Raw genomic sequence first — 15129 nt, 5'->3', positions numbered from 1 at the left:
TTGACGTTGAATGCCTGAAATCACAGTAAAAATTAATGGAGTAGAGAAGGATCTTTGAACGAATGCCTTGGATGCAGCTGGTTAAATATGTGGAAATAAATCCATTTAGATCCTCACAGAGCATCATAGCTAAAAATATATTCTAGATCGATCCAATAGTTTTCTAGTTTTCAGCAGGATGAGAACTAAGGGTCAAAGAAAGACATTTTCAAGCTTTAGACATTGTGAAAGAAGTCACAGTCCTTACTACATAATAATATAAAACTCCAACAATCTGAAAATAAAAGCAAAGTGGAGAAATTGGTCACACTAAATGGAATAGGCAAGATGGACAATAGATAAAATAGATAAGTCTTTAGATAAAAGCAGGTGTGCAGTGAATGTTAAAACAGATAAGTCTTGAAGAAAAAAGCAGGTATTAAGTAAACGTTAGAAAATATTCAGCTTCACTTGTTATTGAAAAAGATGGAAATTGAAACAAAGCAACTTTTAATGTATCAAGAGTTGGCTTAGTTGTTTTAATGAGAATTCTCATTTCTGATGCATATGTGAAGTGGGTATTTTTGTATATTGCTTGTAAATATATAAGCAACTGCAAGCCTTTTGGAAAGCAATTAAGCAGCATTTATCAGATGCCTTACATTGTTTGTTCCTTGAACTCAGAAATTGTGCTTCTGTGAATTTATTCTCGAGAAATAACCCAAAATTCAGAAAAAAAACCTTTATGCTCCAAATTGTTAATCACTACCTTATTTATTACCGGAAGGGAAGAAAGAAGCCTAAATATACAACATTGAGAAAATAAGTTAATAATTATATACACAGTATAGCTATGAAAATGATATTGAAGTTCCAATATGGATATTACATATAATCTCATAATAAAGGTCTAAAAACCTGGATATAAAATTGATTTAATGTAAGACCTCAACTATATTTAAAGACAAAAATGTTTATGCAATGATTTTATCTAGCAAAAAGAGAAAAATCTTATGCATGCATTAAAGACTAGACCAAAAGAATCCAAAATGTCAACGATAGTTATTATAAATGCCTACATTTTAGAACTTTAAAAATCATTCCAAATGATGTGAATTGCTGTTATAATGGGGAAAAATATCTTTTAAAAAATCCATGACTTAGGGTAAGTGACTTACATAGTGAGTGTATTGTAATAGAACATTCATTGTGTTTTTGTTTTTGTTTTTTTAAAAGTCAGCTCTGTTCCCCAACTAACACATGCACTCCCCTACTGGAGTTTAAGTAGGTAATTTGCTTTCATTTTAGTTGTTTTTCATGTCAGTTTGATATATTGCTTCATGCAATTTCAGTGTTGGTAGGAAGAGAACTCTTTGTGCTGGTTACACGATGTGACAATTTAGAGAGCAATCATGTGCGTTTATCTGCATGGTTTTCTCAGGGAGAGTAAATTGTTGGGTCATCTCCCATGTGCTTATTGTAATGGGGAAAAAGCCTAGGACATCAGTTCATGCTATCACTTTTGCACACTGTTATTGACAATTGTGAGTTATTGGTACAGAGATTAAACTGTATTAGGTCATTTACAGATTCGGACTATTTGTTGAGCATCTGTCTACTCTGTAAGAAGTGAAAGAGATTGAGGGGACTGACCTTGGGCCTGGAAATATCACTCAGTAAGTGCTTTAGTTTATTGGGCAGGTACTTACAACTATAAAACCTAGAGGGGGCCTCTGTCAGCCTGCCCTGTGCTTAATTCAGAAGTCTAATACAATGTTATTTGCACAGTTAAGGCTTAAGAAATACGAATCAATGAATTTTTAACCTAATGAGTGAGTGGGTAGCTCAGTGGACAAACTAATGAATGGGTAAGTGTATCAATCAATGGGTGAATGAATGAATGTGTGAATTAAAGAATCTTTGTCCTTGATTGTATTTAACATAAGTTGGCAAGACTTCACCGCTTTCACTAATCCTTTGTTCCTGAACTTCTTGACCAAAGTATAAAAAGAAATGGAGAGAGAAGGCCAACTTTTGAGTTATATCACTGCTGTTATTAATGAAACCTTATGAGGAAGTAGCCAGTCCATAATGACCCTAAAGCATTGTTCTGAATTTTAGCACTTCTGTATTCTTGTGGCCATATTTAGAGCTCTCTAGAAACAAGGGTACTGTAAGTCAACTTATTTGGGGCACTCACAGCCCGAAATCTTGTCTTTAATAAATAATTCATGTAAGGAAAGCATTTAAGTGCGTTCATTTTCTAATAAGTCTCTCTCCAGGCCCATTATGCATGAATCAAGTCGGGGAAATTGCCTGGGTTCATTTGGCATCCCTTTAAGGAAATCAAAGAAATGAAACATTTAAAATCTAGCCTTATTGATCTCCCACCTGCCCCACACTCCTTACCAGATAGTAAGACTGGCAATGACTGGGTCTCCAAGAACTCAACAGTCCAGGGCATTTAATGAATAGTGAGTACAATACAGAGGGGTCTGCCAGAGAGAAGAGCCCATTTACTGAGATCTAAGATGCAGAAGGAAAAAAGACCACTTGCTATTTCCCCAAATAATAGTCCCTCTGTGCAGACCTTCACCTAGCCACCCACTTAAAATGGGCTCACAGATCATGACAGAGTCAGTGGAGTTCTTTCTCCAAGCCCTACTGCCCGATAAATAACCCAGGGGATTTAGTGCTATGTTAGTTTCCTTGAATGAGATGCAAGCACTATGGTTGAGGGCAGGTGAACAAGTGACCCCATTTCTCTTTTGGGGGTCATGAAATTGACTGAGCACAGATGTCTCAGCATCTGCCCAACAGACCTTGAGAATGGGGAGTGGGGCAAGTGAGTTATCTCCTATTGTCTGATGAGGAAGCTGGTAAGGACACCCAACTGGCCAAGAGACAAACTCCTGACTCTAAATGCTGAGTGTTTCCCTTTGTGCATTTATTTATTTGACCATTAATTGAGTCACCACTTTTAGGTTCCCATAGAAATTTCCAGCGAGCTGACACATACCAGTGAAAAATGAGTTCCCATTCACTGAGATGCTTCTTAGCATTATTTGTGGAAAGTTATCTGTTTTGTAGTTGAGTTTGTCAAGCCAACGTGATTTTGTTATGTGGCCTATATGTTCTGGTTACTGTCACTTCACGTCTTCTTGGCTTTAGGAAATGGCATTTCTTGGCCATCTCTCCAGATCTGGCTGTTTTTACATTGCTTTGTAGCTGGTGATCACTGTTGATTAGGAGTCTTGCTTACGAGGTCAAAGACAGTGTTTAATTCTGTGCACAATGGAGAAGAGTCATCATTCCTGATGCAGACTGACTAACTAGGCTAGAATGAGCAAGATAAGTGTCTACTGGCTTTCCTGGGAAAAAAAAAATGCCAGAGAACCCAACTTCAGAATGACCCTAACTGACCTGTAAGACCCCGAGAGTCCACTCATAAGTGTAAGGCCTGGCCCGGTAGCCTCTGCCTGGAAGGCCCCTGCCCAAACTAAAACCCGTGAACATCTGGGCATACAGCTGTTCAAACTCAGCAAATCAGAACCTGCCCTGACAAACAAAGGACCCCCCACTGCACACGGCCCTTAGCTATGCCCCTGGCCCTAAAGGTTAAACTCCTAACCTACTACAGGAGGCCCCATAGGCATCGTCAGCACCCCCAGTAGCTAGCCTATATCTAGCCCTGCTGCTCCTAGGGGAGCGCAACTTCCCCGGCCTGCACCCTGAGTACCCGGACCCAGGAACCTCGCCCCGGGACAATAAAATTTTAAACTCGGATTCAGTTTCTGTGATTTTTCAGTTGGCTACTGTTTAAAACCTAACAATAAGTTTTAAGAAATGATTACATCTTCACTCCCTTCCTAGAAGAAAGTAGTTTAAAGTCTTACTGGTTAGGACTGTTGGTCAGCTATGTAAATCTCATTGAAAAATAATGAGTTGCGTACATCATGGCAGCCTTGTTCTTACCTTGTTCAAGAGAAATAAAAATTGGTGTTGAGAAGACCTCAACAGTCCTTGCTTTGGTGCCCTCTGAATGTGAAAGTAGTTTCCCACCCTCAAAGAGTCTTATGAGGAGTTGAGGATAAAATTCCAACCAATATAAAACACATAAAATATTTGTGTTTGTATGTGTTTGGTGGTTAAATACCATCATCCCCATGGTTTCCAGGCCCACCCATTCACAGATCATCGGTAGGTGGGGGTTGTTTGGCCATGTCTGGTCCCACTGCAGCTCGATTAAAGCATATAGAGCCCCTAAATACTGAAAAGATTATGTTTGTATGTTTTCCCCCAACAGGTACTGAAAAGGAAAATAAGTAAATTATACAAAAAGTTTAAGGAAATGTCCAACTAAATTTTGAGTTTTGCCATAGTCTTCATTGTCAAGGCTTTTCATTATTGTCTTTGTTTTGTTCTGAAATATTAGTGATCATGTTTGTCTGTGCCGCCCCCCACCCCTGCCTCACTGTCAGTAGGAACTCTTCCTGACCAGCACCCTCCCCCCTTATGCAAACTACTTCTTTATGGGGTGTAAACACACCTTCCCTCCTTATGCAAAGTACTTCCTTATGGGGTGTAAACATACCCTCCCCCCTTATGCAAACTACTTCCTTATGGGGTGTAAACACATCTTTTGTCTACTTTATGTGTTTTATATTGGTTGAAATTTTATCCTCAACTCCTCATAAGATTCTTTGAGGGTGGGAAACTACCTTTACACTCAGAGGTCTCCAAAGCAAGGACTGTTGAGGTCTTATCAACACCAATTTTTATTTCTCTTAAACAAGGTGACAACAAGGCTGCTATCATATAAACAACTCATTATTTTTCAATGAGATTTACATAGCTGACCAACAGTCCCAACCAGTAAGACTTTAAACTACTTTCTTCTAGGAAGGGAATGAAGATATAATCATTTCTTAAAACTTATGAGTGGACTCTCAGGGTCTTACAGGTCAATTCAGCTCGGGGTCATCCTGAAGTGGGGTGGATTTGGGGGCAGGGGGAACATCCAGACAAGAACAATCTTACTAAAACAAAGGAAACTGATCATTAGAGCTAGAAATGGAAAAGTAAGTAAGAAAATATGGCAGATGGTTTGGGGAGGGTTGTGGGAGAAACAGCTAAAGAAGATGGAGAGTGCCACCCTGTCTCCCTGCAGACAGAGAGTGAGGGCAGAGATGCGAGTTATTAAATATTCCCTTTGTATAGGGTATGGTGTGAGTCTGGGCAATGACACCTTTGATTGTCACAGCATTCCGGGGAGGCAGGGACTATGTTCTTATATTTTGCATGTGTGGAAACCGAGGCTCAGAGATGCAGCAATACATGTACAAGATCATGCAGTTACTAAAAAGGGATTTAAAATACTGTCTGGCTCCAGAGATTTTCCATGCATGCTTTTGCCATGCTGCTTGGTGGAGGACTGTGTGGGAAGGAGAGAAGTAGGCTGACTTATAAGACTGCTAGTCCTGACCACATTAGGAGGGGGTTTATATCCTGAATAAACCTATCTTTTTTTTTTATGGTACCAATTGGTGATATATCGCCTTCATGCCTGCTTCTGTTGACCAAATGTATACCAAAGGCTTAATGCCATTTCCCCACTTTGATATGCCGAGGGAGTAGCTGTCTTAGGATAGCCATCCTTTCCTATTTTGCAGCTTCTATGTATTTCCAACATTTCAGGTATATTATGGAATCAAGAGCCACCACCACCACCTGGCATGTGGTAATGATAACGACAATTTAAATTCAGTGCATATCCTGCTTTCCTCCCATAATTGAAAAGGTTCCATTACAAATTGGAATATACTTTCTTAAAGTAGAAATTATGGAAGTGTCCCCATATGGAAAATTAAATTTCCTCAATTTCATTTCAGTGTTTGGTTTCACGGTATTGGATTTTTTCATCAGGACTTGATAAAACTTTTTGGAAACTTCCATAGATTGAGCATAACTAAAAATCTATCCTCCAGAGTATCTTCGTCACAGCTTACTCAGTCTGGGTAGCTGGAAATGTAACTAGGGAGCTGTCTCTCTCAGACTGCTTGGAAACCCTGTGTGGGCCAGCATCCCACAGCCCCCAGTAATCACAATTCACGGTGACCATGCGCAGTAGCTGGGTTTGGATTTGGAGATGGCACACGTCTCACCCTGAACGAAGGATGACAGGGGCAGCTACAGGGCTGATTGGCAGAAGGGCAGTAGCTCAAAAACTCATGATCACCCCAACAAGCAGGAATGCCAGGACTTGAAATACAAAATGGCCCTTGAAGGCCCAAGCTCATGTGAAAGCTAGCTATCTTGGGCTTTCTGTCATGTCAGTGTCCTCACGGCTGTCCAGAGCATGAACTTGGGGTTCAGACAGACCTGGTTAGACCCACCTCACACGCGCTTCGTATTTGACCTGCTGCACGTTACAAAGTCTGATTAAACCTCAGCTTCCTCATCTATAAAATGGGTATGGAGATACTTTCCATGGGTTTCCTGAAGGTTACCGAGATAGTGTATGTAAACATTTAGTGTACTGTTCTTGCCTCTGTGGGCTACTATTCAGAAAACTCATGATATTTAATTGCAGCTATTTTAATCTCATAGAGGATATAACTACAGAAGGGTTTAGGTCGTTCCTAATCTAATTTCCTTCCATCTTATTTTCCCTCATGAAAGAAAAAGTAATTTAGTTTATCCCTCTGTGATTGCCTTTGAGTCCTGGTTTCCTTGGATTAGATTAAAAGCTCCTTATAATTTGCATTTTTTCTTACAAGCTACTCAGAACCAAATGTTAAATTTAATCTTGGAAGCATCAGTTTTCTACAGATTTCAGTTTCAATCATTCTAAACTTGGACCTCAGAGAGGGATGTAGAGGTATTTATTACAGGACAGAATGAAAGCGTTGACTGTGATTTATGGCTGACTCCAGAGTGTGGTTTGTTATAGTGGTCACCAGAAACTGTAAGGGGATATTGGAAACAGGGCTGTTCTATAAAGTTTTAAAGTAAGGCATTGCAAGGGTAGCTCAGTGTTAGAATTCTCGCCTGTCGTGCCAGAGACCCAGGTTCAATTCCCGGAGCCTGCATGTGCCAAAAACTAATAATAAATAAATAAATTTCAAAGTAAGCTAATTTTATGTAGGCTTCTGCCAGACCATTAGGTGTTGATGATTTTTCAGCAGAGTAATACCCTTTTTAGAGATGTTTCCTGAGACCAGTTAAATCCAGTCTAGAATACTTTCTCTCCTGTTTCATTGCTAACCTTGGGCCAACCTGACTCCAAAGAATGCAAAAATTAAACTTTGCTTGTTGAGGGAGGATATGTCTAAGTGATTGCCTCAGGGTTCCACAAATCAGTTGCTACTCGCTGGACAGTTTTATGCTACACTTATGCCACCTAAGGTAGACCCCAAGAGCTGAATGTTCTAAGATCCCAACCACATTTACTCATTGCACCTGGTTCTGCACCCCCTGCCCTCTCCTCTGGGGGTGGCATTGGCCCTGAGCATTCTCTGCCTCCTGACCAAAGCATTGCTGTTCTCTTCATTAACAGCTATAGAGTTGTCCTCTTCCTATATCCAGTGGGTTCATTGAGAACCTTCTCTGGGGATGAGTTGGGGAAGAGAGATGGAGCAGGATCCTCTTAATCACTATTGAGGAAGACCACGCTGAGATAAAAGAAAAAGCCTGTCTTGCAAGGGCATCCATTCTCTGTTAGAATCATAGACTGCCAGGCTTGGGGAGGATCTTGGAGATCACCCTTCAGTTTCTTGCTAAGGTGAAGATACTGTAGTGACTTGCTGTTTGTGGTAGTCGTGAGCCATGTAGAGACTCCAGGTCTAGGGGCTTATGTAAGTGTGTGTGTGTGTGTGTGTGTGTGTGTGTGTGTGTGCACGTGCATCAGAGAGCTGCAGAGAGTCGATTCGTGTTTGGCATGCATTCTATTCTTCCAGTATATTATCTAGGCCAGATTTTAGAGTTGTGATTATTACACACATAATTTTGTGTCCTTTGTCACTCAATATGAATCTATAATGGTGGTACTTTATCCATTCAAAAGTGGAGGTCTCCTATAATGTACTTTATTGTTTCCTCATATCAGGAATGTAAGTTGTTTGTAATGCTGGTGCTTATAAAAAAGATATATTGAATATCCACATAGAGAATCTTCTAAAAGCTAATTATATCCTCCCAATAAGATTATCAGAAGTCAGTTTACTACATCAAGTGTGTTAAAAGAAAATCTTTTCATGCAATTTAGGATCTCACAGCTTTATTGAGCGTTTCCTGAATTAGGCAGCACCCATGAAGAAATAGAAGGGAGCCCTCAGAGGGGATGGAGAGGGAAAGCTCCTAGAGGGTGAATGCGGAAGCAAGGGAGGAAACGCTCTGATTGGCTGATGTTAAGTTTCCATTTTTACCCAGGTGGATCTTACAGATCAGAGAGCAGATAAACGTTGATTCGTATGGTATGTTTCTCCATTCTGATAAGCATCTCTCCTGGACAGAAACTGATTTTTCGGTTGGTTTTGCCTATCTGCAGTTCTCTAGGATATGTTCCATTTTCTTGTCTTCTGGGCAAACCTTCTTGGAAAGGGTTCTTCTCAGCAATGCCCAGTGCAGGTGGCCATTTAATTTTACTCAACAACTGGTATCAGCATGTTTAAAGTTATTCTCTGTGTATCAGATTGCATTCTGAGAGAATTGTGTGGGTGTGCACTCACACTGGGGACCAGAGTTCTATTCTACCTCATCCCCTCTGGAATGGAGTATTATCATTAAAAACAACAACAGTCTGTTATCTCTTTATCTGTGTTTTATGAATTCTTCTGATTTTTGAGTTCAAAGGAGCCTAGGTAAGATGTTGCTTAGGTTTTAATGATGATGCTAAATTGGAAATTAGTATTATTTTAGCAATTCCAATTGGATTGTTTTCTTTGGAAGAAAGGCAGTGTTTGCTTCTTCTAAAACCCTCACCTGCTTTATTGCTATCATAAGGATATAAAAAATAACTTTAAAAATCAAGTTAGTGGAAGAGTTCATCCTATTTTAGATTTAGCTTCTCTTCATGAGTGGTGACTGAAGTTTGTGCTTACTTAATAGCTTCAGAATATTGAATAAGGCAGCCTATATAAGTTTTAACTAAGGTTCTCCTATTTGTTGCCTAATTAAATGCTTTAAGCTGACAGCTCTATGTGTCTATTTAGAGAAAAATTCTGTTTGAAATCACTCATGGGTAGACTGAACTTTCTTTTGTTTACTTATTTTTTCACTAATGGAGATTTGGCTACATATGGTACCATCTGCTTTTACCATACATAACTCACTTCAAGAGTTCTGTAGATCCAACTTTCCACCAGTGTGTGCATGTTGGCTCTCTGTGCCTGCAGTTTCATGTTAGAAACGCTGTGTGAGAAATACAAGACAACTGAACCATTCTGCTAATCACACTTTAAACTTCCTCTTCATCTGCATGCTTTGGAAAGATTATCATTTAGTTGGGAAGATAAAGTGTATGTGAGTTTTTGTGCATGCATCTTTTCCCATATCTGAGTCACTAACAGAGAAATATAGGTTAGAATTAAAACAAATGTAGGAGGGGATGTTTTAGTGTGCTTAAAAGTAAATTAAATTTACCTTTAATGGGAAGGGAAATTGAGTCCATTTACATTTCAATGGCCTTCCAAACAAGCCAGAGTACTACCTATCAGCTCCCTGTTTGCCTTCTTATTTCCTTCCAAGTGATAAAAAATTCTCCCACGACTTGGGTGTGCCTTGTTTCAAATACATTATTACATTTAGTCCTTGCAACCACCTTCTGTTGATGGTATTGTTCTCATTTTACAGTTGAGGAAACTGAGGGCTAATGTGTGAGGCAACTTCCAAAGGTTCCACAGCTGTGCCAAAGCTGAATTTGTTTGAAGCCAGAGCTGCCTGCCAGGATTCCTTCAACCAGTCTTTGTGTTCTATAGCTTGAATCTAGTCCTTGGAATTAAGGTGACCTCAGGTTGTCTTCACACTTCATAATTTCACTCATCTGTTGCCACTGATTGGATTCTCTTCTCCCCTTAACAGGGCATGCCAATCCTATAGTCTTTTCTTATCAAGTTTGTAATCAAAAGATCTTCTCTCCTTTGGACACCTGCTGGTATCTCATCAGCTTTCATCACATATGTTCCATCATTTGACTACACCTAACTGCAAAGGCAGCTGGGAAGTGGAGTCCATCCAGTTCTGTGCCCAGGAAGGGGGAAGATTTCCTTATCATTGTAAAAAAAGTAATGAAACCCAGATAGGAAAATAAAAAGCAATCACCCATAATCTTTCCACCAGAAAACAACCACTATTACTACATAGCTATGGGTGTAGACATAAATGTAGATCTACAGGCTATAAATACACACATTATTATTTTACAAATCAGAATTATGCTTCCTTGGAAGCTTTTTTACTCAGTTCTAATTCTCTTTAAAGGTCTGCCCTAGCTGGGCTTGCCCCTTCATACACTGGTAGGTCATAGTTATTCAATGACTTTTATAGGTGTGACTCCTCTGACTCTCCTATCTTTGGGTGAACAATTTAATTTTTACATCTAACTGGTGAACAGGGAGCCTCCTTCTGGCTTTTGATTAGAAGCCTTCCCCCAGATTAATGACAGCTTTTCAAACAACTATCAACATTTTAACATAAACTCATATAGCCAACAGTTTTTCAACATGTTCACAAGGACTGCAAGAGATTTTGTCAAATAGGTAGCTAAATTCACCATCTCCTAAACTGTCAGTCTAGTAACTTGAGAAATGAAGGTTGTTTGGAACACGTTATTCTCATAGAACCTACCATGACTCTTAGTGACATTTGATTTTTGTCCAAGTTTAAAGTACTGTTTTCAATCATTTTCTTTAAAATATTCAGGTGTATTGAGCTCTACGTTCAGATTCTGTTTGAGCAATTAAGATAATGTTTTATTGGGTTTCTCTCTGATTTCCCTTCAAAATGTCTTCATGTTTCAGCAACCACCTCTATTATGTGGCCTTGGTTTGCTGGACTGTGTTGGTCTGGGATCGACTCCCACTACTTTTCACTCCATAGCCCCTCTTCTCCCTCAAGACCCAATCATGTCATCTCCGTTCGCCCCCAAATTTGGCCTATATTGGTTGTCGTTACCAATTTATCTTTCTGATCCTGTTGGAAGGGGGTATCTGGTGGAATTTGGCCTGAATCCGGTGCTTCATTTCCTTAGGGAGGGTTCTTAATGACATGTGAGTGGGTTTGGAGAAAAAAAGAGTAATGAAGGTTAAATGTCCCTTCAAAACTGCATTGATATGGAAACCACCGCTGTTTTATTTTGTAAGTATCAACAATCAGTCAGGAAAGGCACTTCTTTTCTTTTTTTGTTGTTTTTCTAGCACATGGGTTCTCCATAGTAGCCCTTGATGAAAAGAAATATCTTTAGTCTTAGAAATATGGCAGAGAAACAGAGTTATAGTTAGTTATTGATGTATAAAGCCCATAAATTACTTCTCTGATATCCTGAACAATAGCATACCATTATCTGTCATTTCCTTATAAACTACTAAAGTGGGTTTACTGGAAAGGTTCTCTTCAGAACATTCGAGGTTCTTACAAAGTTGAAAGGGGAAATAATGAAGCATTGTAATGTGTTTTCCCTTTTTTTTTCCATCACTGGTTAGATTTTTAAACCGTCTTTCCTCCTACAGCCTAAATTGGCTAATTACTACATTAGGAAACTCTCCTTAACTGAGAGAAGGCTAGCTACCCCTCAATTTCCAGCTGGAATAAAAGTAAGACATGCAATACACTATTACTCACCTAATAGAGAGACAGCCCCCTAAATAATTTAGCTTGGTCTCTCTCTGTCTTAATAATCAGCCCCAGAATTAATGTCGGTTAAATTATTTAACAAACTCATAGTACTTCCCGCCATGTTCTTCTTTGGGCAATTTCTTGGCTGTTCTAGAATTTTTGTTCTTCCAAATAAATTTGAGAATTAGCTTTGATTACACACACACACACACACACACACACAAAATAGAAAGGAAGAAAGAAAAGAAAAAAATAAGGCCCCCTTGAAATTTTGTTTGGAATCGATCGTCATTTTTATATATAGAGAGAGATTCACAAAAGTTAATGTACCCTAAGATTCTAACCAGTAAAAAGGCCAGTGTCTTTAACAGTTGGGCTGCAACCCAAGCAGGTGGACTCCCAACTCTTAACCATCAAACTAGACTAGGGAAGAGGACTCGAGAAAGTATTGTAGATGTGAAAAACTCAAGAACCAAACAAACCAAGGTTTGTCTGTCTGTGATCACCTCCACCCCACCCCACCCCTTTAAATACCATCAGCCTTGTTTTAGACCCCTGGTTTGTGCAGTGATAATGAGGGTTTTACTAGAGGTCATAGTGATCCCTGGAATTTTACAAAGAAAACAAATCTTGACTTTTCTTCCCAATGCCCTAATAATGAACTGGAAACTGTGGAAGGCAACACTTAATCCCCTGAGATACAATGTGAGTTGACTTCCTTTTATTTAGTATTAAATTGGCAGAGCAAAGGATGTGTCAAAGTACTTTACAAACACTAGCCCTCCAAACCCAGTGAAAAATCAAATTTCCTTTGGCTAGATTGTCTTGAAGCTTTTAATGGATAATCAAGGGATAATGAATAAACTGCATGAATATTCAACAGCCAATCAGGGCTGTAGCCAATTTGTCAGACAATGTAAATTGCTCCTCTTTATCTGGCTTCTAAAAGTCAAGTGCATCAAGAAAGGAGCTGCCAGCTTGCTGCCTACTGCTTAGAGAGAGACCTGGGCAACGCTGAAGTGAGGGATGAGTGCTCATGAACTGCACAGAAGGCTGCACTGTTTTTGCCCCTTTGGTAAATTCCTGCTGCTTGTTGTTAAGCTCTGCGAATGAGAGATCTAGTTTCAAGAGAACCCCCCACCTCACACCCCAGGGGACGAAACCCCCAGGGAGGTGCAGGAGAATAAGCTGGAAGTTAAGGGTCAAGCATGAGATCGGTTATCGATGATGGCAACCACCCACCCTGTGAGTTGCCTCTGTTTCTTGTTCTGAAAAATGGGGTAATAATAACATTCAACTTGGGGCTTCATGTGAGGCTTTAAGCAAGATAATGTACGTGAAATGATGACAGATTTTTTTTTTTGGTGTCCTGAATAAAGATTGTAACAAAGTCTAGGGTCTTTCAGCTATTAAAAAAGTTTGTCCTACGGTAAGAGTTCACATGGGGCAGTCTACAAAGATATTGGGCTGCCAGGGAAGCTAGTCTGCTGTGGGTCATCCTCCCCTAGTTTTCATTTTCATCAGGATATTAGAACCTCCTGCCTTTGTCCTTTCCTCAGAGCCTTCACTTGCCGAGCAAAGAATCATTTCATTATTCCATTTTAAGAACAGAGACTGATACAGGACTGAGTGTGGTGTCGTGGATACTTTGAGTTTCTTGTGATTTTAGAACTGTGTGTGTGTGTGTGTGTGTGTGTGTGTGTGTGTGGCAGGGGATGGGTTCTCTTTGCCCTCACAGTTGGTCATTGTGTTTCCTGGTATCCTCATATTCAGCTCTTGCTTGCATTAAATCATCCCACAAATACTCATTAAGCCACAGCAGCTCTGCAATGGCTCCGTGATGGTTCTAGGTGCTAGGCAGGCAGGGATGAGGTTCGCCGTCATCATGGTCCCCACCCTGGGGAGGCTGGCAGGAGAGGAAGGCGAAACCTAAACAAGCAATAGCAGTTTGCTGAGCGCTGTGCAGCTGCGGGTGCCCTGGGACTCTGAGGCCACCACAGTGTATCCTCAATTAGAGCCCAGGGCAGTTTGAGTTCAGGGCAGCCTTGCCAGCAAAACTGAAGTTTAAGCTGAGGGCTGGGTGCCGAGGACAAGAGGAGGGAAGGGAAGAAGGCAGAGGTTACAGCATGAGCCAAGGCCCAGAAGCTTGTGCTCTGATGTGGTCACTGGGGAGCCACGAAAGCAGAGCAAAAGGGACAGGACTGGACCCTTGGAGCCTCCTCGGCCACGTCTTAGCTGCAGAGGCTGTAGCACCTTGGCCAAGTTGCCTGACTCGTAACAGTAAAATTGTGCCTAGCTTACTGTGCATTATGAGAATTAAAGAGATTATTATTTGTAAAGGGTATAAGCGTCATGTAAAGGTTTGATGAACAAAAGTAAATCAACTGATGTTCAAAGTGTTTAATCTCAGGTGGATATATATATAACTATATATATATTGTTAAACTTTTTATTGTATAACATAACATATATACAAAGCAAAGAAGGAAAAAAGCAATAATTTTCAAAGCACTCTTCAACAAGTACTTAAAGGACTGATCCCAGAGTTTGTCATGGGCTACCATACCATCACCTCAGATTTTTCCCTTCTGGCTTTTCCAGAACATTGGAGGCTAGAAGGAATATATATATTTTTTATCATGACTTTTTTCTTTATTTTGTGAAAAATGACATATTTTCCACACTCTTCCACAAGTAGTTACAGGACATACAAAAAAGCAATAAATTTCAAAGCATGGTGCAACAATTAGTTGTAGAACAGATTTCAGGGTTTGACATGGGTTACCATTTCACAATTTTAGGGTTTTGCTTCTAGCTGCTACTAGATACTGGAGACTAAAAGAAATATCAGTTTAATGATTCAGCAGTCATATTTGTTTGTTGAACCCTACCTTCTCTGTATAACTTCACGAGTGGAAGTATATATGTATATACTTTACATATATAGAGAATATATATATATATTTTTTTTTTTTTTAAGAGCACTTTTTTCTGATTATAACAGCACCTGTTTTTTTTCTAACATTTAACATTGGTTTGTGTTTTAGACGCTTTCCTGAGTCCTGGACCTTTTTTTACCTCTGGAAATATTCTGCTGCTGTTAGTTATTTATCACTGAAAAGCATCTCCACACCATGGACCTCATTGGATTGCTGAAGTCTCAGTTCCTGTGCCACCTCGTCTTTTGTTATGTATTTATTGCCTCGGGGCTAATACTAAACACCATTCAGCTCCTCACTCTTATTCTCTGGCCGATTAACAAGCAACTCTTCAGGAAGATCAACTGCAGACTCTCTTACTGCATCTCGAGCCGTAAGA

General features: G+C 39.8%; 1 protein-coding gene across 2 annotated transcripts in view; it reads left to right on the top strand.

The window, feature by feature from the left end:
- The window catches only part of AGPAT4 (1-acylglycerol-3-phosphate O-acyltransferase 4), a 151214-nt gene that overhangs the window by 32344 nt on the left and 103741 nt on the right, over positions 1–15129 (top strand). For both annotated transcript variants that reach the window (XM_077120794.1, XM_077120795.1), the window contains exon 2: positions 14859–15123. In XM_077120794.1, the coding sequence (XP_076976909.1) occupies positions 14946–15123 (178 nt within the window). In that variant the 5' untranslated portion in view covers positions 14859–14945. The remainder of the gene's footprint in view (positions 1–14858; positions 15124–15129) is intronic.

Source organism: Tamandua tetradactyla, chromosome 11 (assembly GCF_023851605.1).
Source record: "Tamandua tetradactyla isolate mTamTet1 chromosome 11, mTamTet1.pri, whole genome shotgun sequence".
Taxonomy (NCBI): domain Eukaryota; kingdom Metazoa; phylum Chordata; class Mammalia; order Pilosa; family Myrmecophagidae; genus Tamandua; species Tamandua tetradactyla.
This window is presented reverse-complemented; position numbering and strand designations above follow the sequence as displayed.